Source organism: Cuculus canorus, chromosome 16, assembly GCF_017976375.1.
Source record: "Cuculus canorus isolate bCucCan1 chromosome 16, bCucCan1.pri, whole genome shotgun sequence".
Classification (NCBI taxonomy): domain Eukaryota; kingdom Metazoa; phylum Chordata; class Aves; order Cuculiformes; family Cuculidae; genus Cuculus; species Cuculus canorus.
Window position 1 is genome coordinate 10,997,917 of NC_071416.1, and position 27,346 is coordinate 11,025,262.

General features: G+C 51.0%; 1 protein-coding gene across 3 annotated transcripts; it reads left to right on the plus strand.

Annotated features, from left to right (window-relative positions):
• On the plus strand, positions 1 to 23,560 carry RBBP8NL (RBBP8 N-terminal like). 3 transcript variants are annotated; one of them, XM_054081486.1, is made up of 16 exons: positions 2 to 131; positions 5,623 to 5,788; positions 7,212 to 7,363; positions 8,448 to 8,585; positions 9,733 to 9,775; positions 10,387 to 10,482; positions 10,840 to 10,952; positions 12,065 to 12,128; positions 13,392 to 13,558; positions 14,027 to 14,109; positions 15,534 to 15,697; positions 16,735 to 17,539; positions 17,959 to 18,067; positions 20,035 to 20,096; positions 20,418 to 20,544; positions 21,803 to 23,560. In XM_054081486.1, the coding sequence occupies exons 4-16, from the start codon at positions 8,519 to 8,521 to the stop codon at positions 21,919 to 21,921; spliced, it is 2,019 nt and encodes a 672-aa protein (XP_053937461.1). In that variant the 5' UTR covers positions 2 to 131; positions 5,623 to 5,788; positions 7,212 to 7,363; positions 8,448 to 8,518; the 3' UTR covers positions 21,922 to 23,560. The 3 variants fall into 3 exon arrangements, with proteins under 3 accessions (XP_053937462.1, XP_053937461.1, XP_053937460.1); XM_054081485.1 differs by lacking the exon at positions 7,212 to 7,363; XM_054081487.1 differs by lacking the exons at positions 5,623 to 5,788; positions 7,212 to 7,363 and having other exon boundaries at positions 1 to 131.
• The last annotated feature ends 3,786 nt before the right edge of the window (positions 23,561 to 27,346 follow it).

Sequence of the window (27,346 nt, forward strand, 5' to 3'; positions counted from 1 at the left end):
GGCTTATTGTCTGTGCAAGTTCACCCACACTGCTCACTCCTGTCTCCCATGTCCCAGATGACGGTCTCTTGATCGCAGCTTAACTGAGCCTGACGAGCCAAGGGAGAGACACACTCAGACAGCCCCACAATGTAAGTATTGTACCTGCGCTGCCTTTTATCTGTCCCTGGCATCCTGGGCGATGTTGTGTAGCTGGGGAGGGAGCTGGCTTGAGCTGTGCATGGAGAGGCACCCAAAATCTGAACAGCAGTGCTCAGGGGGGAGCAGTCGCTTGGTGCTGGCAGCCAGAGCCTCCTCCAGCTCCCATCTGATGGGTAGAGGCTGTTGTGCCGTGGGTTTGCTTGCTTTTCTGTTCCTCTCTTAGAGTTTGTGGAGGAAATTTGGGTTTTTCTAGCAGCTGGGAGTTGGCTTGTTGCAAAGTGGTGGCTCTGCCTCTGCAGGCATGCAGGGTCACCAAGGAGCAGAGCTGAGCCAGCTCAGGCTGTGCGGCCACTGCCCGGCTGGGACACCAGGGCTCTCTCTCCTCCTCTAAGAAATATTTCTCCTCTGGCATTTTCTACTTGAGCATGAAAGGTGATGGTGTTATCACTGGAAGCTGAAATGCAAAGAAACAGCATCCAGTTCTAGCTCGGGCTAAGTGAAATAGCTGTGTGAGGGTCAGGGCAGTTTATGGATGTCAGGGTTGATGCGAGTACTGGTGAGTTCAGTCGTGTTTGCATCTAGAGAGCAGGGTCAGGAGGCAGCAACCAACAAACCTTCCTCTGATCAAGCATACAAACTGCATGACAGCCATGGTGTGAGCAGAGCCGCATCCACGGCTGTGTTGGAATGGAGTACAGGAGTGCATGGGCTGGCAGCGGTGCCCAAGCTGGGCAGAAAGTGCCCCTCACCTGGGTGTTAGTGCCTGGCACCGGGGGGCATCGCCTCCTTTCACTTCTGATCCACCTCCTATGCAGCATCTTCTGCATCACTGGCCTGTGCCAAAAGACACGCACACTGAGCAGTAAAGAACTTCCAGTGGGGTCATAGGGCTCCCTTCCCACTCCCATTTTCCCACCCTAAATTGACTTCATTTCTGTTGCCAGGACTAAGAAGAAATTTTTTCTTTTTTTTTTCCCCCTCCGTGGCACTTAGGAGTTCAGTTGTAGTGACCCTGCGAGCTGGGTGATTTGTCTTTCTGTCCCCTCACCTTCAAAGTTGTCTCCCCATTTCATTCCCTATGTGATGTCCTGGCAGTGCCCTCCCACTCCTGCAGGCAGTACAAATATTCAGCAGCACTGGAGCTCACCAGCACTCCCAGGGCAGTCCTAGGCATGAGGTGTAGGGATGCCCGGGGCTGTCGTCTCTATTCCCTACTTTAAATTCAGGTTGAAGAAAGTGATGGTTTTGTCTTCACACACTGCCTCCCTGCGCAGGGATTTTGTTGCTGTGGGCTGGACTGTCCCCATCGCCTGCTCCATGTCCCCTCTGCTGGGATAGTCCATGATGGGAATGCCCTGAGGGCACTCACAGGGGAGGTAACCATAGCTTCAGTGGAGGACATGGGATGCTGGTGTGTGGTATTGATTCAAGACTCAGCAGAGTGTCCCCAGCACCGATGTGTCACCAGGCATTTGGGACAAGCAGAGATGCCTCAGCCCATAAAAATGCCTGGCTGTGGCTATCTCGCTTGTTGAACAGCACAGTGTGGGGCTGAGCTGGTACGTGGAGAGTTGGCCATGATGCCACAGTGGGGCAAAAAACCCAGGTTGAGAAGACCTGTCCTGGAGAGAATCAAGTCACATTTTGATCTGGATTAGATGCAGATAGGAATGGTTGGACTCAATGATCCAGGAAGTCTTTTCCAACCTGGTGATTCTATGATTCTGATTCTATGAAGCCGGTAGAGATTTGGCCAGGAAAGTGGGGAAGCGTGGTCCTCTGCAAGCCTGTTGAAGAAGCAAGTATTTCTCAAACATGGCATCTCCCAACGAGCTTTGCCCTCGATCCGCTCGGGAGCGGTAAGAGGGTGCACATGTCCCAGCTAGTCTGCAACTATGCAGTGTGTTAGGGGCTGCGCTCGGGAGCGGACTGGCTCTGCTTGGCAAACACGCCTGCAGCTGGATTGACTGACATGTGACTATGAGGAAGGCAAAGCCACACTGGGTAGGTTTTTCTTCCAAATTAGAGGCATTGTACATTTTCCCTCCCCTAAAGCGGGAAGGTAAGTGGGACCTCCCACCTGTTTCAACGTGAGCTGCAGGAATTCCTGAAGGATGGAGATTTGGTGGAATTTGTCCTTTGCATCTTTCATTAAAGCTTCTCTGAGGTTTTTGGAGGCAGCTCATTCGTTTCAGCTGCCCAACACCGTGAGCACATTCCCAAATCACCTCAGCGATGGGAACCTGTCTTCCACACCTCGCTAGGAGCAGATGCTGAGACCAGAAAGAGAAAGCATCCACCCTTCCTGCCCCACTTGTGCTTGACCTGACTGCATGACACCTGAAACCCTGTCATTGCTCAAATTGCCCGAAAGCAGAGAAGCAGCATCCGGAGCTTTGTTCTGTCACTGCCTTAGAAGAGCTATATGGAATGTGAGGGGAAACCTGAGGCACGAGGTCTTGCCCAAGGCAACCATGATCCGCACAGCTGTCCTATGTGTGGATGGGAAGACAGTTTTGCAGAGTAACAACCGACACAGCCGTGTTGCTTTGGGTCTTCAAAATACGCGGAGCCTTTTCTACAGCTCCTGCTATTATAGAAGAGAAATATTGACTAACCACTGAGGCTTCAGTCTTACATCAGCAGATAAAAGTGGAAAGTAGTCTCCCAGCGCCCTGAAAGCTGAGGTATCCCCAACTGGCAGGGGTTCTCTAGGCATTCCCCATTGGGGCATTCCCATCGGCAGTGGATCCCGGGGCATCCCCAACCTGGACATCCCCGTTGGCAGGGAATCCCGGCCACTTGGTTCAGCTTTTGAACCTGCGCCACCAGAGGCTTTGAACTGCCCCAGCCACAGGGCCAGGACCAGATCCAGCACCCTGAGGTCCTGTGAGTTCCCACAGAGGAGGAGTGCTGCAGGCCATCTCACCCCCATCCAGCTAACCTGGTTCAGCCAGTGGAGACAAAGCACCCAGGATGGTTTTGCAGGATGGAACCTTCCTGGCACATAACCTCTTTTTTAAATAGCGCTGAAGAGAAAAATTGATTCAGTTAAAGATTTCATTACCTGCACCGTGTCCAGGGGAGAGAGTTTTATTCTTCTCATTCACATGGCCATGAGATGGACTCGGGATGGCCAAGCACACCCTAACACAGCAGGAGCAGAGGTGCCAGTTTGTGAGCATGGGTACAATGGATCTTCCTGCCCCTTACCCAACATAAGATTCACCCGTGCAGGACCATGAATGACAATTTGTCCATCTGTCAGAAGCAGCGTGGGCTCAAGGCATGCTGTTAACAAGATCTTCTGCCAGTGAGGAGGAGACAGCAAGACAGAGATGCTCTTCAGGCACCATGTGCTGCGTAACAGGTTCACAAGAAAAGCGTGGGGTGATATCGCTGTCTATCAGAGCTTCTCAGGGTATTTACCACCTGCTTTACCCAGTCAAGGGCTCTGGGGATGGGGAAAGCAGAGGGAGTGTGTTGGATGGGCTAGGAGGTGCTGGTGGCCGTGTGCCTCTGCTCCCGATGGAGCCTTGAGCTATTCCCTGCACCTCACCACTTCTCAATTAAAACGCCTGAAAAATGTGATAATGCTTCATTACCCACTTCCCAGAGCATTTTGAGGTGTTAATTAAGCAATGTTTATAGAAGCTGTGGTTACCCTGAGATGCACAGGCAGATAAGTGGCTACATTTAATCATCTTCTGAATCCTCCTATGGGCACGCAGACCTGCCCGCAGATCTGCCCAAAGCCCACCGTGCTCCTGGGAGCATCACGGCACGGCCAGTGGACCCAAATGCAAGTGTTCCCCCCACCCGGGATGAGGAGCAGCTAAACCTCAGGAAAGCAGCAGAGAGCTGTTTGTTGAAAGAATGGGGGAGCAGGAGGAGAAAGCCTCCCTTCCCACTAGGGATAGGGCAAGAAGAGATCCTTACCTGCTCACCAGACTACATAAAAGCCACACTCCAGTTCCTGCATATACTCAGGTATGGCAGAAGAACAACTTCTCCTGCTTTAGTGATCCTGTGACACTAGGGCAGCAAAGACCGTTCTGGGAGGAGGGATGTCCTAGGGGACACCCCCCAGCTAGGAGTTCTCAAGCAGAAATATGGTGATGGAAGAAAATCCCTGTTGCCTTGGTGAACGCCACAGCCAGCAGAGAAGGAGGTGTCCTCAAGGAGCTGAGATGGTGGCAAGGAAACTGAGCTGCTGGATTTGTAATAGCCGGGGCTGCACTCTATTTCTAGGGTTGAAGTAAAATGGTGTTTAGGTTGGGACTTGAAGCTGGAGCTCCTTCTTGTAGAATTTGATCTTGGTCTCCCCTCCCTGCAATGGGGCACGTCTGCACGCAGGTGAGAAGGGGCAGCATCTCCCTGGAGCTGCTGGTCCTGTTTAGCTTGTTCAGGGGGGTTGCGATCCGTGTCAGTCCTCAGCAAACCCAAAGAGCCATCAGGATAGCTTGTAGCGCCACTGCAGCTCCACAGTGCCCAGATGGGATCCCCATCCTAAGTCAGCGTAGGCGACCCTGAGGCAGGGCGTCTGCAGCAAGCGCTTGCTGCAAACCGGTCCCCAGGCTGGCAGAGCAGCACAGAGCAGCTGCCCTGCTTCGGGGAGGATTTTCGGGTTGTGTGAGGCAGAGGAAGGTTCCTTATCCTCCTCCCTGGTAAGGCAAGAGCCAAAGCTGCTCTACCTGTCTCACCCATCCAAGGGTGATTTTGCAATCTGCCAGCCCTTATCCAACACCTGTGTGCAAAACCAGTGCGTGATGGAGAGTAAGCACTGTGCTTCATTTTAGGACAGCCTATGCCACGTTAAGTCACACAAATAAATAAATGAGGGAGGAGAAAGAAAAAGCCCAACACACAAAAAAATCTCTCTCCATTCTGCCAAGCGCACAGTACATTGGCAAAACAAATCAGCTTCGTGCTGGCCTGCAAAATACTCCTGGCACTGGAGTTTTTCCATGAGTGATCAGGCAGCTTTTCTGGATGTAAATTCAATTTATAATTCTAAAATTAGACTAAGAACATAGGAGGGGAGCCAAGAAAACAAAAGTTTGGCCAGTGATAGCAGCCATGCCCGGCAATCGCCCAACAAGAGGTATATTACATAAATCCAGCCTGGAGCTGAACAACTCCAGTGCTGCTGGTGGGGAAATATCTGGTTGTAAATCCATTAAGCTTTGCTGATCTGACAGCTCCAGAACTCAAGAGTCCCGCCTTTTTTTTTTTTAATGTCTTAAGCTTGTTTAGCTGATGAGCTGCTTTGCTCTTCTGAGAGGAACCAGTGCTGAGAGTGAGGATGGGCTGTGGCTCGATGCAAACATGGATGGCAGCAGCAGGGATGGGAACAGGAGGCCAAAACACCCCCAGGGATCAGGGCATGGATTGTTAGAGCTGGCTATCTGAGTCCATCCCTTCCCAAGCCTCCTGGTATGGGCTAGGAAATAACTTCCCTGCTGCTTTTCCGCTCCCCAGCCACAGTCAGGAGCATCCCACCCCAAGGAGCGATGCCACCGGTACCCAGGCAATACGAGAGGCTGCCCCAGCCCTGTGTGTGAGAGCCAGTGTGCTGGGGACCCTGCACCCCAACTCTGACCCCATGTCCTGCCCTGAGCGGAGCATCGGTGGATGCAGAAAACAGGTGAGCAAAACCATGGCCACCAGCAACCACCCGGCCCTGGGAGCTTGGGCTTCCCAAAGCTGCCAGATTTAGGGCTGGATGAGGAGTTTGTCTTCAATCCCTGACACTGGGGCTCTGTTTGCAGAGGGCACCCTTCACTTTGAAATATGGCTGGCTGGTGCGCCGAGGGGCTGCTCCTGGCCCTGCCACGGGGCCGCATCCGGCACCACCAGGTGTATATTACAGTGACAGCACTGGAAAGGGCTCAGGGCTGTAAATGAAATCCCTGTCTCGGGGAGAGAGTTCCGCACTGAGGGACTCTGTGGTCCAGTCTTCATCAATAAATCTCTCTCAATAAATCCTCTCAAGCAGGGCAGAGGAGCAGGCGGCTGTGGCTTCATGCCTTGGCCACTCCACACCAGGCGAGAAAGAAGCAAAGCCAAACCCCTGAGAGAGCCTACGCTGCACGGGGGGGTTGCTCTCCTTCAGCAAAAGGCCAAATTCTGGGTACAGATACACAGAGGGTGATGTTTGTGAGACATCTCTGTGATCACGTGTGTGCGCAGACCAGAGACCCAAAGTCTTCACTAGGTTTGCTGCGGAGTGGCAGGTCCGTCTGCAAGCAGGGATGGATGCTGGCATCTCAAAAGCACTGAATATGGCAGTAGCTTTTCCCCACCAATTGGATTCCAGCAGGTCACAGATCCCTGCTGACCTGGGGGCTCCGAGGAAAAGAAAATCAGGAGTGAGCCCTAACCCTGGCGGCATTGCAGCCACAGCTGTGCACCAAAGGCAAAGCTGCTGCCCACACCCCAGCCCAAAATCCTGATCTGCCGGGCTCTGCCCGCAGCGCTGAGTCACAGCAGCAGGGATCTGGATCCGGCACTGAGCACCTGGGCTGCCCCCACACCCTCCTCCAGCCACATCCAAGCCCAGCCCTGCCTCCCTGAACCCCATCTGGCACGAATCCCAGCCTGGATGACAACTTCCCAGAGCCCTGTGGCCTGAAATGCTGGGTGCTGCCCTCCAAGACACCAGCCTTGGGCTGAGAGTTGGACTGGGTCAGCTTAGAGGTCTTCTCCAACCTTCACAAATCTGTGAGTCTATGAAGTGGGCAGGGGCTGATCCAGCACCAGCGAGCACTGCAGGGAGCCCACGCAGCCACCATCGGCTCCGCTTTTGGTTGCAATCCCTTCCCAGTTTACAGCACAAGGAAGTGCAATAGGAATTAGCACCTGAGCACTTCAAAACCTTCCCAACCAGCGCTTGGAATTTCAGCCCCATGACGGCAGCTGTGGCTCTCACAACCTCCCTTCAGCCCTGGGGAGGTGCTTTGCCCAGGAGAGAGGAGAATTTAGGACTTTGTAATCCCAGAGAGTGCTTCCTTTTAACATCAGGCATTTGGATTTTCTTCTTTTTTGGATTTTGGGTGTTATATCCCCAGCTCATTATTCAGTTGCAGCTGTTGGGGCTGAGCAGCAGAGATTGGGAACCATTTCACAGCACCCGATCCTGAACCGTTCAAGCCATGACAAGGCATGCTGGGCTTCGGGTGGCTTTTACTCGTTCAGAGAGTTCACCCAGCCTTGGGAAAAGGTGAGTTATGAGCAGAGAAGTGGGAGCGATGAATGTTTTTTTAACTGTTTCCCCAGAGAGTGAGCACCCTGCTCCATTTCTACCAGATCTGCTCAAAAGACAAACAAAGTCACTCCAAGATGGTTTGTATTTAGGCAGCTGTCTCACTGATCCAAGAGTGCTAAGAGCACGCAAGCTGAGCTCGCTGCTTGTGCTCGCTGGCGCGTGCCTCATTTCTTTTGAAAATCAGATGCTTTAGGGGAAAGTTTCTTCTCCCAGCTCTGCATGCCCGCATCTTGCATATGCAGGCGAGCCGGCACACCTCTGCTCTGCATGCAGATAAAGGCACAAGGCGGGCTGCCGGCAGGGATCTGGGCTGGGAGCATGCTGGAGCCTGGTGGAAAACGTCCTGTGCTGCAAAATCCAGGTCCCAGCTTGGCCTTTCACCTTCAAACCAAGGAAATGGGATTTTCTCCCTGGTCATCTCTGCGTGGTTGGTTGAAGGTTGAGTGTTTTGGTGCTTTGATGGGATCAGGATTACTGGCCATGACTCAGTAACTCAGCGTGACTCTTAGGGGAGAAGCTCTCATGTGGCAATGGTGAATGCCTTCATGTGGAAGTTGCTCTTGTCCCAGTATGGTATTGGTGGTCCTGGAGGACATCTTGGCACGGGCAGGGCTCTGCTGACCTGCTTGGTGGAGCCAGGAGGTTGCACACCCCTCCTTCCCAAACCCTGGGGCACCCTCCACAATACACTGAGGGGGTACTCAGATATATGCTCCTCCCAGTACTGCCATGGCCCAGGAGGGACCTGGACCAACAGCTATTCTGGGGACCCGAGATTTCCCAAGGCTTTGGCTGATGGAAAGAAAAGAGTTTATCCTAACATCAGCATCCTAGGGGAAAATGAGGTTATCACTGATGTAGCGAGCTTTCTCATCTTCAAAGTTTCCGCTTTCCATCCCTGCTGGTAATTTCAAAATTGATGGGAATAGGGCAAAATTCTTAAAATCAGAGCAAAAGTTCTGAAAAATTCTTAAAATTAGGGCAACATCCTTAAAAAAACAAGACTTCTTTTTTATCAGACTTTTTGTTTCTGTTTCAGGGTGAAATCAGAGTAATTTAAAAGAACATCCTTGTGCTGTAAGCAGCGCAGCGTGCGGCACAGCCCTGAACATGACCACAGAGGGTTTTGCAGAGCTCTTGAATAAGCTCAAGGAAATCCATGAGAAAGAGGTCCAAGGTAAGGAGTGATGAGAAGATTTGTTAAAAACTAGCGGAGGTCCATTTCTTTGTGATGCCACCTTGATCTGTTAGGTTTGAAATAACCTGAAGGGAGGAGGAGCTGTAGTGGATTAGGGAGCTTTGGGAATTGGGGCTCAGCGAGCATCGTCCACAGGGATGGATGGAGCTGCAGGGTCACAGCCTGACCCTCAGGGGACCACACCATCCAATGGCACCATGGTGTGGTTTATCCACCTTGTCCCAGTGAGGAACAAGATTTACTAAGAAAATCAGTACCTTCTTGGATGATGAGGAGGAGCAGAAGAGAAAAGGTGTTCCTGCATCTAATACCCCACCTGCAGCAATCTTTGATACTGAGGGATCAAAGAGCAAGTAGAAAGATGCGATAATCTATAAGACAGAAGCAGCAGGAGTATGAGGCTCTGTTAAATAAAACCTTAGAGTCAGGTTAGGAAGTTTATTCCTCTGGGGAATAAATTATTCCTGAGGTCATACATTATTAAAATAAGAACCTTTAGGTTGAGCAACCAAATGCCAAATGCAATTGTTTTCCTCTTAGAATAATTCCCAGTATCAATATTACGAACAAAACAGCAGCGCTTTTGGAGGATTCTGGCTTATTAATTCATTCTTCTCTTGTGTAATTTCAAGCCTCGTGAGTGTTAGAGGAAACTGTTGAGCAATTTAAACCTCATGTTTACATCTACTTTGCATAAAATGGAGTTGATGAGATGTAACGTCTGCAGATCCATCAACAGCAACCATTCTTGTTGAGCTGTAAATTTCCTCCAAGATACTTTTCAGCCCCGAGAGTTATCAAATACTGCCCACCTGGGAAATGCCTGCTATAATGAGAAATAAGTAGTAACAAAACTGAAGTAGACTTTTTGGGGGTGGGAGGGAAATGCAGACTCATTAAACAATGGAAATACGGGGTGCGCTCGCATTTAGTACAACTTTTCCAGCTGTAGCAAACTGTGATATTGTTTAACACAGTCAATGTGTTATTCCTTCTAGGAAACAAGGTTTGTAAATGGATGAGGTTTCTGCAAAGTCAGGCAGCGTCCTGGAGATCCATCATTGTATTTTGTTTCCCAAGTGCCAGGGAATTGGCAATAAATACCTGCCTCTGTTAATTATTGCAGGTCTCCAAAGCAAGCTGACGGAGCTGACGACGGAGAAGTGTCGGTGAGCAGCATCCTGTCTGTTCTACCCACGCCTCGGCGGGATGAGGGAGGTGGAGGAGAGGTTACACCCCTTCATTTTAAGGCATCCAAAGCACTTCTCCACTCCTCTGATTTAGAGAGCACAGTTTGCCTTTCTAGCTCTGCCAAATTCAAACCTTTTAACGTCTCTCTCCCTGCAAATCTCCAGCACAGGCATGACTTAGGCACTCCAGCCTACATCCAATTTCCTTTCCCACCAGCAAGTGATGCTTGTGCTGACAGATGCTTGCTTTCTTGGGAAGCAATAACCTAGGATGAAGCAAGCTGCAACTGCAAGGGCAGATGTTGCAAGGCAGAGTCTGGGCTCTAACAGATTAATTTGCCTTCCTGCCACACAAATAAAAACAATTCAACCACACCAGTGTGAGTTTCACAGCAGGCTCAGAGCACAAGCCCTTCCCCTGTTGATAGGACACTGATCCAGTGGGAGGTGTCCCTGCCCATGGCAGGGGAGTTGGAACTGGATGGGCTTTAAGGTCCCTTCCAACCCAAACCATTCCATGATTCTATAAAGGCACAGATTTGGGGTAATATCTAATGACCCTCTTCTCTTTATTCTCTCTCTCCATTTAGCGATGCTCAGAGAATTGAAGAGCTGTTTGCTAAAAATCACCAATTAAGGGAACAGCAGAAGGTCCTTAAAGAAAATGTAAAGGTATTAGAAAACAGGTAAGCTTTATTTTTCGATTGGGTGCTGTTTAGTAGCAGTGACTGCACCATCCTGGGGCTGAGTTCAGGGCTTGCTGTCTTTCCAGGAGCAGGATATCAGATGTGAACAACTTTTTTGCTCACACTTAGCTGCTGGGGGAGCCCAGGCACATGTAGAGGAGCTTTCCTAAGCTGATAGTGGTGGGACTGGATCCAGAGGGGTTGAAGGGCCAGGGCTGGACTGCATCAGTGATAACACCTCCCACCAGCTCTAGGTGATGGGGAGGGTGATCGCACCTTTCCATGGGGCGGGCAGGAGCTTATTCTCCTCATGGGAACCACTTGGTAACAAGCTGCCTGCTGTGGGTTTTCCTGCAGGCTGCGAGCGGGTCTCTGTGACAGATGCATGGTCACCCAGGAGCTGGCAAAAAAGAAGCAGAATGAGTACGAGACCTCCCATTTGCAGAGTCTGCAGCACATCTTCATCCTCAGTACGTACCACTGCCTGCTGTTAGCTTGGCTTTTGCTGGTTGTGTCTTTGCTCAGCTAATACCTCACTCAGATATTTGCATGTGCCCCACTGGTGACAGGGTACCCAGGAGGGGTTTTGAACTGGGGAGAAAGAAGGGAGGCAATGTGAGCGTGGGGTCTTGAAAAAATCAGATCTGACCAGGACTGTGGATGGCAGCCCATGGCCCCACTCAAGCAGAGGTAACCGCTTGGAGAAAGTGGTGGAGCTGGGGGGTTGCAGACCCTCCACACCTCCGGAAAAAGGAGAGATGTTCATGCCAAGAGCAGCCCTGAGTAAGGCACACCATGTCAGCTGCCTGGGAAAAAGATGCATTTGTCACCACAGAAGCAAGACTCCGGCAAAGACAGGAAAGTCACGGTAGCAGCTTGGTATGGGTAAATGGAAATCAAGCAACACATGCGATGGCTCTTCTGAGCCTGGCAGAGCTTCCAGCACTGCTCAGGCTAGGGGTATCTTCCCCTGGGGATCTGGCTGACGCAGGGTGGGTCATGGGGGTAAAGAAGATATTAGGAGGGATGAAGACATGTCAGCAGCCCTTGGTTTATCTCCCGCGTTATGCCATTTCACCCCAAGTGCTGCTTTCAAACAGGAGCAAGCCAAGGCAGCAGCCCAGCCTGCCTGGGATCCTGCCTGCTCCTGCTCGCTGCCTCCTCATTACAGGGTGCTCACGGCTCCCTGTGGCCTTCACCTGATCACCCCACGGCCCCCACTCCTCCCGCTAACACAGCTCCTGCTCCTTGAGGGCAGCCGTGGTGCTCACAGGCAGGATGCCGGCTGCGCCCACCCCACCGTGCCCCAGCCACTATTCCACCTGGGTCACGCTGTCCCCTCGAGATGGACGACCTGCGAGCAGCCTCCCAATCCTGACCCAACCCAAGTCAGCAAGTTGCTCCTTTTTATTCCCTACTATCCAACATGTTTTCAGAGAAGGAAGAAAGGCAGGAAGGTCAGCATCCCTGCAAAAGTTGGTGCCATTCCCTCCTACCCCCCAGTGCATCCCAGCAAGATGTGCGGAGCATCAGCTGTTTCCTTGCAGCATCTGAACCCATGATGCACCTTGTGTCCCTGCAGCTAACGAGATGAACCGCCTGAGGGAAGAGAATAAAACTCTCAAGGAAGAACTGAAGAGCCTGAAGTAAGTGCTCTGCTGGGTTGCATTCATTACGAGGGTTGCTGGTAAGGACAGAGGCATCCCTGCAGCTGAGCTGGGCTACCTCCTAACTGCAGCCTCCTCAGGGATATTTTAGCATCTAATCACCATGGTTTCCTGTAGATGTTAGACACTGAAACACCTGTAATGGTCTCTTAAGTCCTTCTTGATCTTTGCTCCCTGTTCTCCTACATCCAAGGATTCATTTTTTGGGGCATAAGGGTATTCATCCCTCTGTGGGAGGCTGCGTGCCTTGGCCGTGGACCTTATCCTGGGCTTCCGTGGCTTTCCCATGGCACCACCTCCCCTCCTGAAGCAGCCAGAGAGGGTCTGCAAGACACAAGTTGTGTTTTGGGGGAAAGAGAGTGACACATACAGGACTGAGCTGGGTTTAAGAAAGAGAAGCGATCTGTACCAACAGGTTCATATTCCATCAGAGTGCTGTGCTGAAAGCCAAGTAACCTGCCAGGCTAGCCAATACATACAAATCAGCTCATTCCTCAGGGGTTTAAAGTTCAGAGGAATTAGCACTGAGGGATTAGTTTAGAAATGTGTTTTCTTTGGAGCACAGAAGCACCATCCGCTTAAAGAGAAACTCTTGCTTTTGCTCCCCAATGCTTCCCAAGGCCTGAAGCATTTCGGAACTGTAGGTCAGGCTGGGTTTGTTGAGCCCTCCTGCTCTGCTCTGCTTGACCCTGGGCTTCTGGATAGGAAGATTCCCAGGGAAAAACCTACGTCTTGGTATTAGGGTTGACCTAGGACTTTGCTGTGACATAAGTGAAAGTCTCTGAAACTCAGTGGCTCCGTTATACTAAGAGCATCAGCCCCACCAGCTTGATATGGTGGAGGAAGACAGCGGCCACATCCTCATGCTGAATCCACCCCTACACCAGGCTGAAGGCCCAGCCACGGTCATATATGTTCTCACAAAGCTTTTGCAATAGCTGCAGCTGGGTTTTGGCTTACCCAACATTGTGGCTTCCTGTGACGTTACCCACAGCCAAGTGGGGAAATCGGAGCTTGAGCTGTCATGCTGGCTCTGTCACATGCGCCAGGCTGCAGCTGAGCTAGTGATAAGTTGCGACGGAAAGAGGTGAGATTGAGGATCCGGTATATCCACTTACATATATGTATAAATATACATATTTATATGTTGGGCTCTATACCTCGGAGCTCCCGGTGCAGTGGCTCTCAAACCTTCCTTCTCCTGCCCCTTGTCGTTCATTTGTATCCTTCTCTTTTCAATAGGGAAAGCACAAAGCCCCCAGGAGTCACCTCCAGAGAAAGCAGTTCCACCTCCAGCTCTCCCTTGGCTTTACTATCCCCAGAGAGCAGGAATGCTAGCGTTGAGAAAGCAGCTCACAGGGGAGCAGAAGAAATCCACCATGAAGCTCCAGGCCTCGAGCTGGGAGAAGGTGGGTGCTGCTGGCTTCCACCATCCTCAAGGGACCTAGGGGTGGGAAGAGTGACTGAACCATGGTGTAAATCTTCTCTGGGAAAGGATCAGGACAGTAAAGTCCAAGCTAGACGGACATTGCCATGGCCAGAATAGCTGCTGGGAGGGAAAGTGCATGTTGAGGGAGAAACGCACTGCTCTGCATTAGAGCAAAAGAGTGCTTGGGTGTCCTCGCTGTGGGATAAGTGCTGTGCAGTTGCGGCCCCACCGCCAATTTCATGCAGAGACCTTGTCATTGCCTTGCTGCCACCTGCTCGTGCAATAGAGGTTACGTCCATTCAGATGATAGTGTGAGCCAGACAGAAATTTGGGTTCCAAGTCCTCAGCAGGAGGGGGTTGTGAGGCTCCAGCACGCCACAGGGTAGGGAAGGGTAGGCTGTAACAGCTCTGTGGGACCATCACGGTGATTGTTTGTGTCTTTTCGTAGATAAGCCTGCAGGACAGAGAAGCCCTCCAAGCAGCAGGACTTCCCCAAGCACTGTCCTCCAAGAAGTCAGCCTCGCAGAAATTGTGAGTTGCCAGAGGCAGCCTGATGCCCTCAGGGCTTCTCCTCCCCACTGTGGTCATCTGAACTGGATCAAGGCGGGTGGACTAAGACAGAGAAAGAGTAGAAGGCCCTTAAAGTCTAAAATACCTAGCCAGACTTGGGCAGTTTTCCATTGCCAGAACCAAGGAGGGCAAGTGCCAGGTTCACCGTCTCTGTAGAAATTGCCACTCAGTGCAAGCAAAGCATTCAGGGTTTGGCACAGGCTCCTGTCTCTGCTGTGAGTGTGCACATCTTTCTTTTCTCCCTTGTTTATCCTCCTTGACAACACATCCAGCATCCTTAAGTCCTCTGCCCAACATGCTGGTTCCTTTCTTGGACGTCTTGCTGGGTAAAGCTCTGGGGAGTGAGGGACCTGCGGAGACTGGGCTGAACCACAGTTCAGTGTGGCTTATCCTGAGTTATAGAGTCATCTCTCCCTTGTCTGGGCAAGCAAGAAGGTGGAGAGTTATGAATGATGGAAAAGCCTGGAGAACATATGAACTGTGGGAGTTGTGGGTACTGAGAACAACTACACCACAGGAGCCCTGCCCCACAGCATTGCAGATGTCTCTCCATCTGCAGCACAATGAATATTGGTATTTTCAGTGGGCTTGGCATTCTTTGGTTGCCACTTTGTGCATTGATGCAAGCCTGCCATGCCTTTAAAACAAAGAGTATGTGTCAGCCGAGGGATGCTGAGTGATATGGAGATATTGGACACCAGGAGATGAGCCTGGAGGACCTGGAGCCCTGTTCCTGGTCGTGGGAACTCAAGCCCACGTACACACCCACATAGGTGTTTCTGTTTTGGCACAGGCTTTCCTTCCCTGAACTCCACAGAAATCTTGAAAGAACAGGTGAAAAGGGGTTTAGGTAAGGCTGCAGGCAGACTGCAAGGATAATTAATAGGGATTGCAGGAAGGGTTGGTGGCATCTCCAGGTAGGCAGAGGGAAGTCAAGTCAGAACATGTTGTGAGACTTTCATGGCAGCCGATGGAGATGATGATGTCCTGGCCTCACAGCCAGGTACTCCACTGGAAATACACTCATCAAATCAGTGCATGCCATGAGCTTGTATGAATAAAGTCTTGTGGCCTGACTATGGGTCTGGGAATTCGCAGGGTCTTATCTTGGTAAGCCACTGAATCATGGCTTGACTTGAGAAGAGGCACAAGATCTCCTGGGCTACAAAGCAGTGCAGCCAGCACATAAAGACTACTGTAGATCCAACTAGAAAACATGACGAGAAAATTTCCTGGGAAAACCAGTACAAATAGGGCTGAGCTGTTGACCACAACAGTATCAAGCAGAGCACTGAGGAGCTGTCTGTCTTGCTCATGCTGGTGAAGAGCTGTATCTCCACTACACAGCAGAACGGCTCATGTGGGCTTTCTCCCCTCTGCCACAGGCATCCCAGAGGATCGCCAACCAGCTGCATGGAACCATTGCCCTGATGAGACCCAGCTCCAGACCCTGCCTCCTGGAGAAAAGTCCTTCAGGGTCCGCAGTGTCCCCACCGGCAAGGAAGACTACTCTCCCACTGGAGCGTGAGCACAGCCCCAACCTTGAGGCGTAAGTTACCTACTCATAGGTCATGGTGTGTGTCTGATCCCTGGCAAGTTGCAGGCTGCAAAGAGATGGTTGGTATTGACTATACCTGCCCACCTTCTTCTCCAGAATTCTCCCACGGCCTTGGGGACAGGGTCTCCCAGTTTACACCAGCAAAAACCAACTAGAATCTGGTCCAACAAGAACAGCCTCTCATTACTCCAGCTTTGTCAGATGGATCCAGAAAGTGAACCGAGTGCCCCCACCTCCAGCCCACAGGACTTGCCTCTCTGGAGGCAGCAATCACTGCTCCTCCCTCTCTATTCTAATGGGCCTTTCTGCAGGGCTCAGCACTTCCCCCGGGGTTGTCCTCCCCATAGATTTCAGAAGCACTGAGCAAAGTTGGTGAGTTCACCTGTAGAGACAGACGGTTTCCCAGAGTGGGAGTAGATGTGCCGAGCGTTCCCAGGAAAAGCTTGCATGCACAGAAGCTGCCACATAACCAGCAATAGCTGGGGCATGGTTTGCAGGGCAGGTTCACGCACCGTACCAGCCTTCTTTGTGTGGCTGTACAAACCTCCCATTAAGTGAGATTAGGGGAGGGAGGGAGGGCTGTTGCTCTCTCCTGGAACTCTTCCAGCCCACCAAGGCACTATGGGGTAGTTAGAATGTTTCTGGCTGTAAGGCATGGTTTGACAAGTGACTCCTCAACAGCAGTACTGACACGAGCGGTCACTGCATGCCTCTACTTGCTCAAGCCCATGCCTGGAGCTGCCATGGCCCAGATACAGGAGACCACTTGGATGCTGGGATGGTGATGGTTTCCTGTGGTACGCACAGTGTGGAGACCTGCTGATGGCTGTCTGATCCCTGCACCATCAGAACCATTCTCTCCAGAGCAGAGCTTGAATGCAACGGTGGTGCGCAGGGCCAGGAGCTGCAATGGGCAGAGGGTTATAGAAAGAACAGGGGAGACCACAGACATCACCAGCAGGAGCTGGGACCTCATGTGAAAATTCTCTAATTAACGTGATTTTTTTTTTTCTCCCTGCTTCTTTTAGTTATTTAACAGCAAGCAAGCTGGACACCCCCAAGGTTGCTCCATCCTATGAAAACCTGAAAACCCGGAGAGAGCAGATCTGCCTCCTCCACAAGCAGCTCTCCCTGCACCAGCTGGGGCTGGTGAGCAATTGTGTCTCAGCCGACCAGGACAGCAGCAGCTTCTCAAGCCATTTGCTCAGGGTCAAAGACACTGACAGCAGGACACAGTCGCGCGATGGCTGGGAAGATCGTGCCGCCTTGCTGAAGCTCCCTGCTGCCATGATGTATGCGAGGGATCAGCACCTGGAGGAGAAGCTGCGCCTCCTCAAGCACAGGGAGCGGCTGCAGCATTTCCTCATGCAGCAGTGCCAGCCAGGCCAGAGGGGAGATAAAGATCCAAAACTCACACCTGAGGAGCGGCCCCTCTCCCCATGGCCAAGCATCATGCTGGGATGCAAGGGGGAAGGGTCCTTCCTAGAGAATGCCATGGATGGGAAGGAAGAGAAAGAGCTTTGGCTGAGCCAGGAGGCCTCTAAGCTTCGAGAAAAAGTAGAGGCATCAAGGGATGATGCTGCAGATGCGCCTCTGGATCTGTCAGATGCCGGCCGTTGCAGGGAAATGTGCTGGCACAGTCGCCAGGAGGCACGAAGGGCCAGCAGCCCACGGCTGAGCCCCAAGGAGAACCCTTCCATACCTGCAGTCCATGGCCCCTGCAGGAGACACAGGGTGGAGATTAATGACTTGCGCTTCCCCTACCACTGTCCCAACGCCTCCCAGGTACTGCCTGGTGCTGTCAAGGAGGAAAAGGAGGAGGATGAAGCTGTGGTGAGTACAGCTCATGTTGGCATCAACCGTGGTCCCCTCCCCGGGGAGTCTGGAGCTGGTGCTGGCATTATGACCACCATTAACGTCACGTGGAAGGATGGCTTTACTGTGTGTGAAGCCAACAGGGATGTGTTTGCACACGGTAAAGCTGTGGCTGTTCAGCCCTGGCCCTTGCCCTCCACCTCCCCCCCAGTGCCCATGGGGTTCCAGATCCCAGGACCAGCATGTGGCAGCGCCTGTGCCCTGTCTCGCAGGTCGATGCAGAAGGGGTGCTGGGCTCCCCTGCAACCCACCACAAACACATGGAAACACCTCTGCCATGCTTGTCCCGCAGGTGTCACAGTCATCGTGTAGGGACTGGGGACATCTCTCTATACCTGCCTGGGGAAGGCAGCATTTGTGCTCTCTGTATCTTACAGCTCACTCTTTCACGGACACATCTGACAAACAAATCCATGTCGAGCAACCCAGAGGCCCTTCCAGAGACCGGGGTGAGACTGGCTGTCAGTGCAGAGAAGGAAGAACCAGGTAAAAAGCCCCAGGCAAACATGACATTTGGGACAGCAAGAACAAAATGTGGATTTTGGTGGAGGTCTCTTCCAGCCCAGAACTCTCTGGGCTGCGCTTTGCATGCACTAGCAATCCCTGCTGACCAAGCAGAACTTAACCAGGACAGGACACCCTTCCACAGGCCCAGGTGCTCCATGCTCCCAGCTATTTTGGCCCTCAGGGGAACATCAGGTTTCACATTTACATCTGCGAGGGCTCGATTTTCAACCCTAGGAGTAAGCCCAAAATTGAGGCTCAGTATCTGCAGGGGAAAAATAATCCCAGCTGTTCTGGAGAAAAGCCTGGTCTCTCTGCCCAGCACAGACCAAGAACCAGCTGTGAGGTATCCTTGCACATCCTGTGGAGCACCCTCCACCGTAAACTCAGCTGTTGGGTGAGCAAAAGGCTTCAGGAGCTAAAGTGGTTTGTTTATAACTGACCCACTGGCAAAACCCACTCCATGAAGAGACACAACCACAAGACAACGTTGTTGCTCCAGCATCACCAATGGCCCTAGTGGAGAGAGGGATGCTGGCACCTGCATCAGGCAGGACAGGATGCTCTCCTCCCTTTACCCACTCCATCTCCTGTAAAATCCCTTTCCATTCCCAAAGCCAACAATGCCCTTAGTCTGGGGGGACACAGTGCTTTCTTGTTGCCTGACTGTCGCAGGACATGGGCACCAGGTTTGCGTGGGCAGGTGGGAGGCAGCAGCCATGGGGAGCAGAGCAGGAAGCACGTCTGCCGAGAGCTGCTCAGCACCAGCCTTACTGGCTTGACCAGAAAGTTGAGCTCTCCTGGCTTAGTTGGTCTGGGCGTGTCAGAGCGGTTTGGGAACACTCTCCGGAGCAGGATTTTGCACAGTGGAAAAAAAAAAAGGGGGGGGGGGGCAGTCCTCTGTGATTTACACACTAAGGAGATATCATCATAGCAGAAGAATTTCAGCTGATTACATTCTGGGTGTGGGAATACAGGACTTTCTTCAGTTCTCACCTTCAGGCTGACACAAAGCCCGGGAAACAATATACTGATACTTCTGCACTTTCTAGTGAACCTTAACCTGCAGAAGGATAAAGGCAAGATGGATCAGACTAGAGGGGCTCTCGGAGTGCCTGAAAGCAGCACTGTCTGCTCTCCCACCTGGGCAGAGGCAGCAAAGGAGGCTGCCTTGCTGACAATCCCACTTGGGATAAACCTGAGTGTGAGGAGTAAGAAGGATTGACGATGCTCCTGCCATCTGGGAGAGGGCACAGCTCTGTCCCCAGCCCTTTCTGCCCCCCCACAGCCAGCACGAGTGTGCCGCTGTGGGTGCAGACAGGGTGATGGCACCACAGGCAAAGCTTGGTCCATGGCCCGGGCAGCTTCTTTCCGTGCAAAGGCTGGGTGCACGTCTGGTGCATGCAAGTACGTGTTTGGGGTTGTGTAGCCTCAAGGCCTATGTGCAGCAAAACCCTTTTGCTGGGCAAGGCAGCAGCTCCCCTGCTTTTTCTTCCTCTGCTCCTCAGCACAGGTTCCCTGCTGAGAGCCACAGACTGGCACCAGCAGCAAGCTTGAGGATTGATCCTTTTGGCTCTTAAACCAGACATGCTTCTACCCACCTGAGTCTCAAACAGGAAAATGCAGTCTAGGGTTTTAAACACCCCTCAGCTTCCCAACCTGCATGTGGCCATGGACTTCTGGGCAGTGCTTGCAGCCTTGGGGTAACAAAGTCCTATGGATACAGCTTTTGGGAAGCTGGTTCCCCAACAGGTTCCTGTTGGATATGCCATAATCTTTAATTTCAAGCTGCATAACTCACACTGCTTCTGCTTTGCAACACAGTTTATCACTGATTCTATTTTCCACCTTGATGGCTCTCAGAGCCTGAGCCAGTGGCTCTGCACCTGCTCATGAGCTTATCATACCCCTGCCAGCCAAAAAAAAACCTTCCTTTTTTGTTTCCTTAGATGACGATGGTGCCGAGTCTGGGAAGCAGGAATCCGATGAGGCAGACACAACGGACAGCGAGGTTTGTTTGTTCTCCTCAACCCATTAGGTTAGGCTGTTGGGTACGAGAGGTGTGAGGTTGGTTGTCACCACCCCAGCTTAGTCCAGAAGTTGATGGCTCTTCCTGCATGAGGCTCCAAACCCCATTCCCACACTGTTATCCAACTTGTTGATGAGGAGTAGAGATATCACTCTTTCTAGCTAGTCAAGACAATTTATAGACAACAGTATTTGTCGCCACTCCATAGCAATGGTCACAAAGATCCACAGCAATGCTACCAAGACATCAGCTCTCTGGGAAAGTGAGTATTTTGCAGACTGACTGCTCTTCTTGCTGGTGTAGGTGGCTGCCCCATATGAGGATGAAGTCCTACAAGAAGCTCAGTCTGAAGGGAAATATTTTTGCACCAAAGACAAAGCTCATGCACTGCAGAAGAAGAGAAAAAGAGGACAGGATGCCTGGACAAAAGGTAGGAAGGAGAAATGTGGCACCACCTCAGGGTTACAGCTTCTGCTGGTTCCCAAGGGGCTTCTGTGAGAAGTACCCAAGGGCACTGGCCACCTTTCCTGCCGCAGAGAGGAGGGTGCTTCTCCAACGAGTGCATGCCACTCTGTGAACGAATGTTTGCCCAAGGTGATTCAGTGGTGTTGTTCATATCCCTGTGATAAGACACACTTTGCCGTGTTTTGGCAACCGTTGTATCTCCAAGCAGAGGAGCCTCTGCTAATGGTTAGCCAGGGGAGCCTGGGCAGGGTGGCCAGGACAGCAATCCCAAGCACTTAAGCTAACAGGGCTAAGTCCCTTGTGTTTGCTTAGCTGGTCAAGGAGATGATGATTGGAGAAGGCCAAATTCCCAGGGGTGAGTTATTGACGTCTGGAGAAAGGTTTCTGCCAACCTTGTTGATTTTCCAGTGCATTTGTAGAGGTTTTCCCTACTGACGGAGGAATGTGTTGTACTCGTGTTTCCTACAGGTGAATAAGGGGAAAACTGCCCCTGATAAGGGCAAGGATAAGGCAGTGTGTGCCTGTCAAGCCCTAAAAAGGGCTCTGTCAGAAATATCCCACTGCTAACCCTCTTTGTACTGTCAGTAAAGACAGGGAAGTGTTAACTCGGTTATAAATGTAGAGAGTACTTGTTGCTTAAGCATGAAGGGAACTTGTTTTAAAGGCAAGTACTGCCCCTTGCTCCGTACTCAGCCTTTGGAGCTGCCTGCTCGCTAGCAGCTCTGCGAGAAGAGGATTTGCTCTACAAAACCAACTGGTGGAGAAATGAGGGGGGAAGCTGCCCTGTGATCTCCAGGGTGGAAACCATCCAACCTGCCGGGACTGGATGGGGCTGTCCTGAGTAAGGGCTGGATATCGTTGTGGCAGGAATGAAGTGATGGAGAGGTGTAACAGCTCTCTCAGCGTGTGATGTGTGCCATGGACCATACTGGAAGGGGAAGAGATTGAAGAAGTGAATCCTGCTGGTCTGGGTGCCCTCTCAGGCAAAATCCTGCACCGGGATGGTTCTCTGCCTGTTTCTCTTTTCATGTTTTTGTTTCCAGGGTCGCAACAGCCTCTCACAGGCACCCATGCCTTTCAAGTGTGAGAGGGGTTTCTCTTCATCTTTGCTGAGCTTTGCTTCCTCCTGCTCTGTCCTTGTTTTGGGATGAGGCCACGGTGACTTTGTACATGTAAATCCATTGCTCTGTGGTTAACTCCTGTGTTCATCTTGCCATTAACAGGAGCTAAGAAGTCAATGAGAGGAAGAAAGAAAGTCAAAGCAGAGCCGTGCTCAGCAGGGATCACAAAGGAATCAGAGAACTGTTCCATTTCCCACAACGATACCTCTGAGGACAGCTAACGGCAGGGCAAGATGAGAAGCAATACGGACACTGCAGACCAAAGGAGAAGGCTTGGAGACCTCAGCATCTCACCTGTGCTGGGAGAGCAACTTCTCCGGCCATGCTGGCCGGGCAGTAGGGGATTCATAAGGACTCATTAATGAGTAGAGCACCATCAAAATCCTTACTTGGTGCCACGGGAGAGGCTGGACAAAGAAGAAAAGTGCAGGTGATGCCTGGAGCAGCCAGGTCACTGCTGGTGGAGCAGCCAGGTCACTGCACCAGCAGTGGTGGAGCAGCACATTCAGTGACACACAGTCCTGCACCAGAGCTGACCTCACACTGCTGCTAGGATGAGGAGATGCTCTCTTTGCAGTGCTGACTTGGGGCCAGGACTGTGTTTTCTCTGGGATTGCACGCGAGTAGAATGGACTACCCAGAACCAGCTCCCCATGTACAATGTCCTGGTGGCTGTCCCGAGGGTGGTGACCATGCTGAACACTGCAGGTCCCCATGCACAAACCTGCATTGATTAAATCCCTACCCAGGTTTCATATATGTGTGCACCTTGTTTAACCTGGAGAGAGCCCCTGCTTTGCTTTTGTAGTTAAGTGAGGAGCAAGCATGTGGGCAGGCAGGTAGGACACGACTCTGGAGAGGGCAGGCACGGGAAGGCTTGTGGGCTGCCTCTCCCCCAGGTGTCTTGCATGCCTGGAAAAGGCAGGTGTGTGAGACCCAGCTGGTACCAGCTCAGCAGTTTACACTGACCTTGGTGGAACTATTGACAGCTTGTTTTCTTGTGGATAAACTGTTGTTAAACAATTTTTTCAGATATGTTAAGCATGGGTAAGTTTTCCTTCAATATCAAGTGGCAGGGGATGGCATGGCATGGCATGGCATGGCATGGCATGGGCTGCAGAGAGCATCCCTGCAGCCACAACATTGCCCCAGGAGCCAGGCTGGATTGTTCCTAGCATATGTGCAAATAACAGGGTTGAAACAGAGAGAAGAGAGCAGAGGATAAGTGCGAGAGACAATACCTGTTGTCTGGTGCACCACCACTTCCTTTACTCACAGTTATTTTTATTTAAATGTAGTTATTTTGAATCGATTCACAGGAACAAAGGGCAAAATGCAACAAGCCAAGCGCCCAGCCTTTTCAAAAGCATCCTTTCTGCACACCCTACAGCAAGTTCCCACCACCCCCAAGCAAATAGGCAGCAAAAAATGCATCCCAAAAAAGCCCCAGAGGCAAGGGAGCAGGGGCAGGGAGCTGGGTTCAGCCTTGCCTTGGGCGGCTGGAGGGCTAATTCATCCTAGCTCAAAGCAGTCATTGGATCATAGATGTGAAGTGTGGAACAGAGCCACAGCTGCTGCCTTCCCCGTTTGATCCTGGACAGCCAGCACGGCGTCTGTCTCTTGCTCATGTTGGCGTGCAGGGGGCACTAATACCCAGAGCATCTCTGAATGTGCATGGTGAGCTGGACAAATCAGTCTATTAAAAATACTCCATCCAGAAGAAAGAAAGAAACAAACAAAAAGTCGTGGAAATGTAATCCTGTAAAGAGGCCCCTCGGACTGCAGGGAGACAGCCTGGGATCAGGAAAACAGAAGGAGGAAGGGAATTTTATGCGACTATATTATAATCCCCTCCCTACAATCATCACTTGATAAGCAAAATGTGCAAAGTCCTATTAAAAATAATTAACTTCTCTATTTCTCCTTTTTTAAGGAGATATTTTTCTTCTTGTTGCACAAGACCGTCACAGAATTCATCTTCATTTTTTGTCCTTTTATTTTCTTTTGTGTTCCTTCTTGCCTTTTTCCAGCAGGCTTGTTGAGCTGATGCCCTGTATCCCTGTGCAGGTTGTGTTTGAAGGGCTGGCAGGGATGCATAGCTCAAAGTTAGGGCAAACCCATAACTATAAAACCGGAAAAACAGATTTGTCAGCTCTAAGCAAAGTGCTCCTCCAAGCAAGTTACCTAAGTGAAGTCAAACTTTATACGCTTTGCTCAATCCAGGCCTGGAAACGCAGTTCCTATCCAGCCCCTGGCTCCTTAATAACCCCTTCCTTGTTACAGAAGCACAGATAATTGCTGAAGTCCATTAATCCTCATAATTATGCTTGTCAGTTTTTACTTGAAGCCATCCGTGACAGATAAATGCACATATTGATTTGGTGAGGAGCAGGCAGCCTCAGGCCTCCACTGTAAGGAAGAAATCTGAGCCCTGCAAGGAACCCCTGAGCTTCCCAGAGGTTTTCCATATGCAGGTTCAGCTCTGCTAAAGATAACGTGTTCACAGGAACACGCTGGGCAGCAGACAGACTGACAGACTGACCCTGCCTCCCCTGAGAGGGGCTGACTTTGGGTGTTCTCTTCCGAAGGGACAGGAGTTGGACTCGATGATCCTTGTGGGTCCCTTCCAACTCAGGACTTTCTATGATTCTACGAGAGCACAGCACCTCTTTAATAACCTCACTGGAGTTTGGCTAATGATTCCAACAGGCAGCTGTGGACCAGCCCCAGTGATCCATGGTTTTTGCAGAGTAAAACCATTTTTTGTTGCCACATTTCCGTTCAGGATAAAAAGGACTGTTTTACACAATGCTCTCCAAAAAGCCACTAAAATCACCCTTGGATTTACGACCCGCAGAGCAATAAAGCAGAAGAGAAGCTATCCCATGAACAGACTGGTCCTTCTAGGAGGCTGGCAGCTCATGTTTGTTTTGTTCGGACAAATTATAGCTCTGATGTCATCAGTGACGCGATGTAATTAGAATGCCTGGCCTGGCAAACTGCTTTCCCAGAGGAACGGGTTCAGAGCACAGCTTGGGGTCGCTCAGGTCAGGGGCTAGATTTGAAATTGCACACGAATCTCAAAAAGCAATGGTGTGACCATTTCTGCTCACTTTTAGCCCATCCAAAATAGGGACAACTGGCTCCCTTATCTCCCATCATGCAAAACAATCCCAATAACAGATCGTTGCAATTCTTTTGCTTCCTGATCCTTAAGCATCTGTATGTGCCGAATTATCCTCACAGCGCTGATCGCTATTCGCAGCTTGTAGACCACCCAGGTCCTCCCTGTGCATCAGCCTCCCACCAAATTCACCAGTAAACTGACATTTTCAGCTACTCTCTAGGCTTATTCATAGAATTTTATAGGAAATAAGTGTGCAAATCCAGCAGTGAGTATAGAACTCCATCTCAGGAAAAAACTTGCCACCACACAAAGATTCCTCTGTTGCATGTGGAATGGAGACGAGGCTGCGCAGGGAAGTAGGAAGTCCAGCAAGGTAGAAGCAAAAGGGAACTGTGCTGAGGACGTGGCTGGCTGCAATGCAGGAACCAAAAGCAGCAAAAGTAGAGAAACGCACATCTGGTTCTTCGTACTTTGAAACTTCCATGGTGGGATTGCCTCTATGACAATAGATATTTTGAAGGTAACTTAATTTATGCTTTTTTTTTTTTTTATGAGACTGACCACCACCTCCTCCATAGTGAAATGCCTTTAACTGAGACCCGATCAGTAAGTAGTGCCTGTTTATAGCGCTAGCTTTGGAAACACAGCTTCACTCTTCAGCTCACCATGGGAAAATTCATTCCAAGAGTTACTGAAGTCTTGCTAAAGTCCTTTTTGGGGATTTATGTGGGCTGGGTATTCTGTGTGGGTCCTTCCCAAGGTCAGATGCACCCTGCATGTGTGAAAAAGACAGCACACACCCAGGCAGCCTCGTGTGCAGCAAGGCAGTGTGCAGCCAGGAGCTCAGATGGGACAGGGACAACACGAGTGTCAGGAACAAAGACAAGGCTTTACACTTTTGTAAGGAGGCTGTGAAGTCGTGGATAGGTTTGGCAAGTCCAGCACACAGTGGTGGCTCTTGAGAGATTTGGAGAATTCCTTGTAGGAATTTTTGAGCCCCAGTACAAGTCACTCCCGCCTCCCTTGGGTATCACAGCTTTCTGCTCTGCCTTGAACATCCTCATCAACCTTTCGAGAGTTCCCTGGCTCTGGCAGGTCTGTGCTGCATGCCCTGCTCTTACCGAACTTGCTGCTAGCTGTGCTGATCTCCAGTGGGACCTCTCCAGAAAACACCTTTTGCAAGATCCTCTCATGAAAATTACCGATCTATTAATAACAGTGTGTAGTGCAGCATCACACGGCTCAGGGGAGGGGGTTTGGTTCATTCATTCACAAATCCTCACTTAAACACATTTTTCCTGACTCGAGCTCATGGCCCTCGTGAGTGCGGAGCTCTAGGATTAAATCAATCAGCTCTGTGTTTCTGAAATACTTCGTGTCACGCAGGAGAGCCTGAGTCATTTTCCAAGGCATGCAGTTATCAGCAGAGGTCTGTTTGCCTCCTGGGACTCAGCTATGTTATTTTGCTGTAATTGGAAATCTGCAGCGAGAGCAGAGGATTGCATCACCCACCATGGGTGAGGACCTGGGAATCCAGGGGACATGGTCACGCTTCTCCAGCGGCAGCTAAGAGAAACCAGGACTTCCATCTAGAACCAACTGGAGGCAGATAAAATCCATTGGAGGCTGCATGGGCCAACGGCTTGAGTTAAACCCAGTTTGCAGACTTGGGTGCAGGAGGAAAGAGATGGAGATGGATGTGCCAGCAGAGAGAAGGAGTGGTCCAACTCGTGAGTGTGGTTAGGAAGGGCTTCATGGTTTCTTACATGCATAACAGGAGTAGGGAATGGTGCCTCCGGGCATTTGCTGAGACATTGAATAGGAGGGGGAGGATGTGGTCAGGAGAATGCATAGTCCCAAAATCTCAGTGTCTGACCATTAGATAGATGTGGTGAGTGTGAAGCTTAACTCCAAAGGGTGCTGGTTCCCCTGGATGCTCTGATTTAAGGAGAGGACTCATCAGGGGTGAACTGTGAGAGTATCCCTGGGGCAAGGACCTTAGATTAGAGCCTATTTAGGAGAGAGGGGACATTAAGCTCTTGATGCACGTAGTACTTGCTCATCCTCCCAGGCTTCAGGAAGCCACTCTGGTTCCCTGTGAGGCTTCTTGGATTCCCATCCACAAACCGCTTAGGCTGGAAAAATGTGTACAGGAATTTCTGGTGCCTTATCTTCATACTAGCAGTTCCTCCAACTGGAAGGCTGTTCTTCTGGTTCCCAGCCTAAATATATTCTTGACCTCTTTATCTTTGCCTGATTTTGGGCCATGATTTTGCAAAAAAAAATATAGCACCCAGCCCACATATGTACTTCAAAATGCTGTCTCACAGCAGATGCTTAGACGGAATCCTGCAGCTCTTGCATGTAGAAAAATCCTGCTGACTTTGGTGACTCTGTTCCCTACATAATACTGGAAAAAGGGCTTTCAGGCATAGCCTGCTCCACACTAGCTCCTTCTTCCAGCATGATGGCTCAGCCATGAGTCCACACAATCCGTGGCTTTGTTTAAGGTAGAGCAG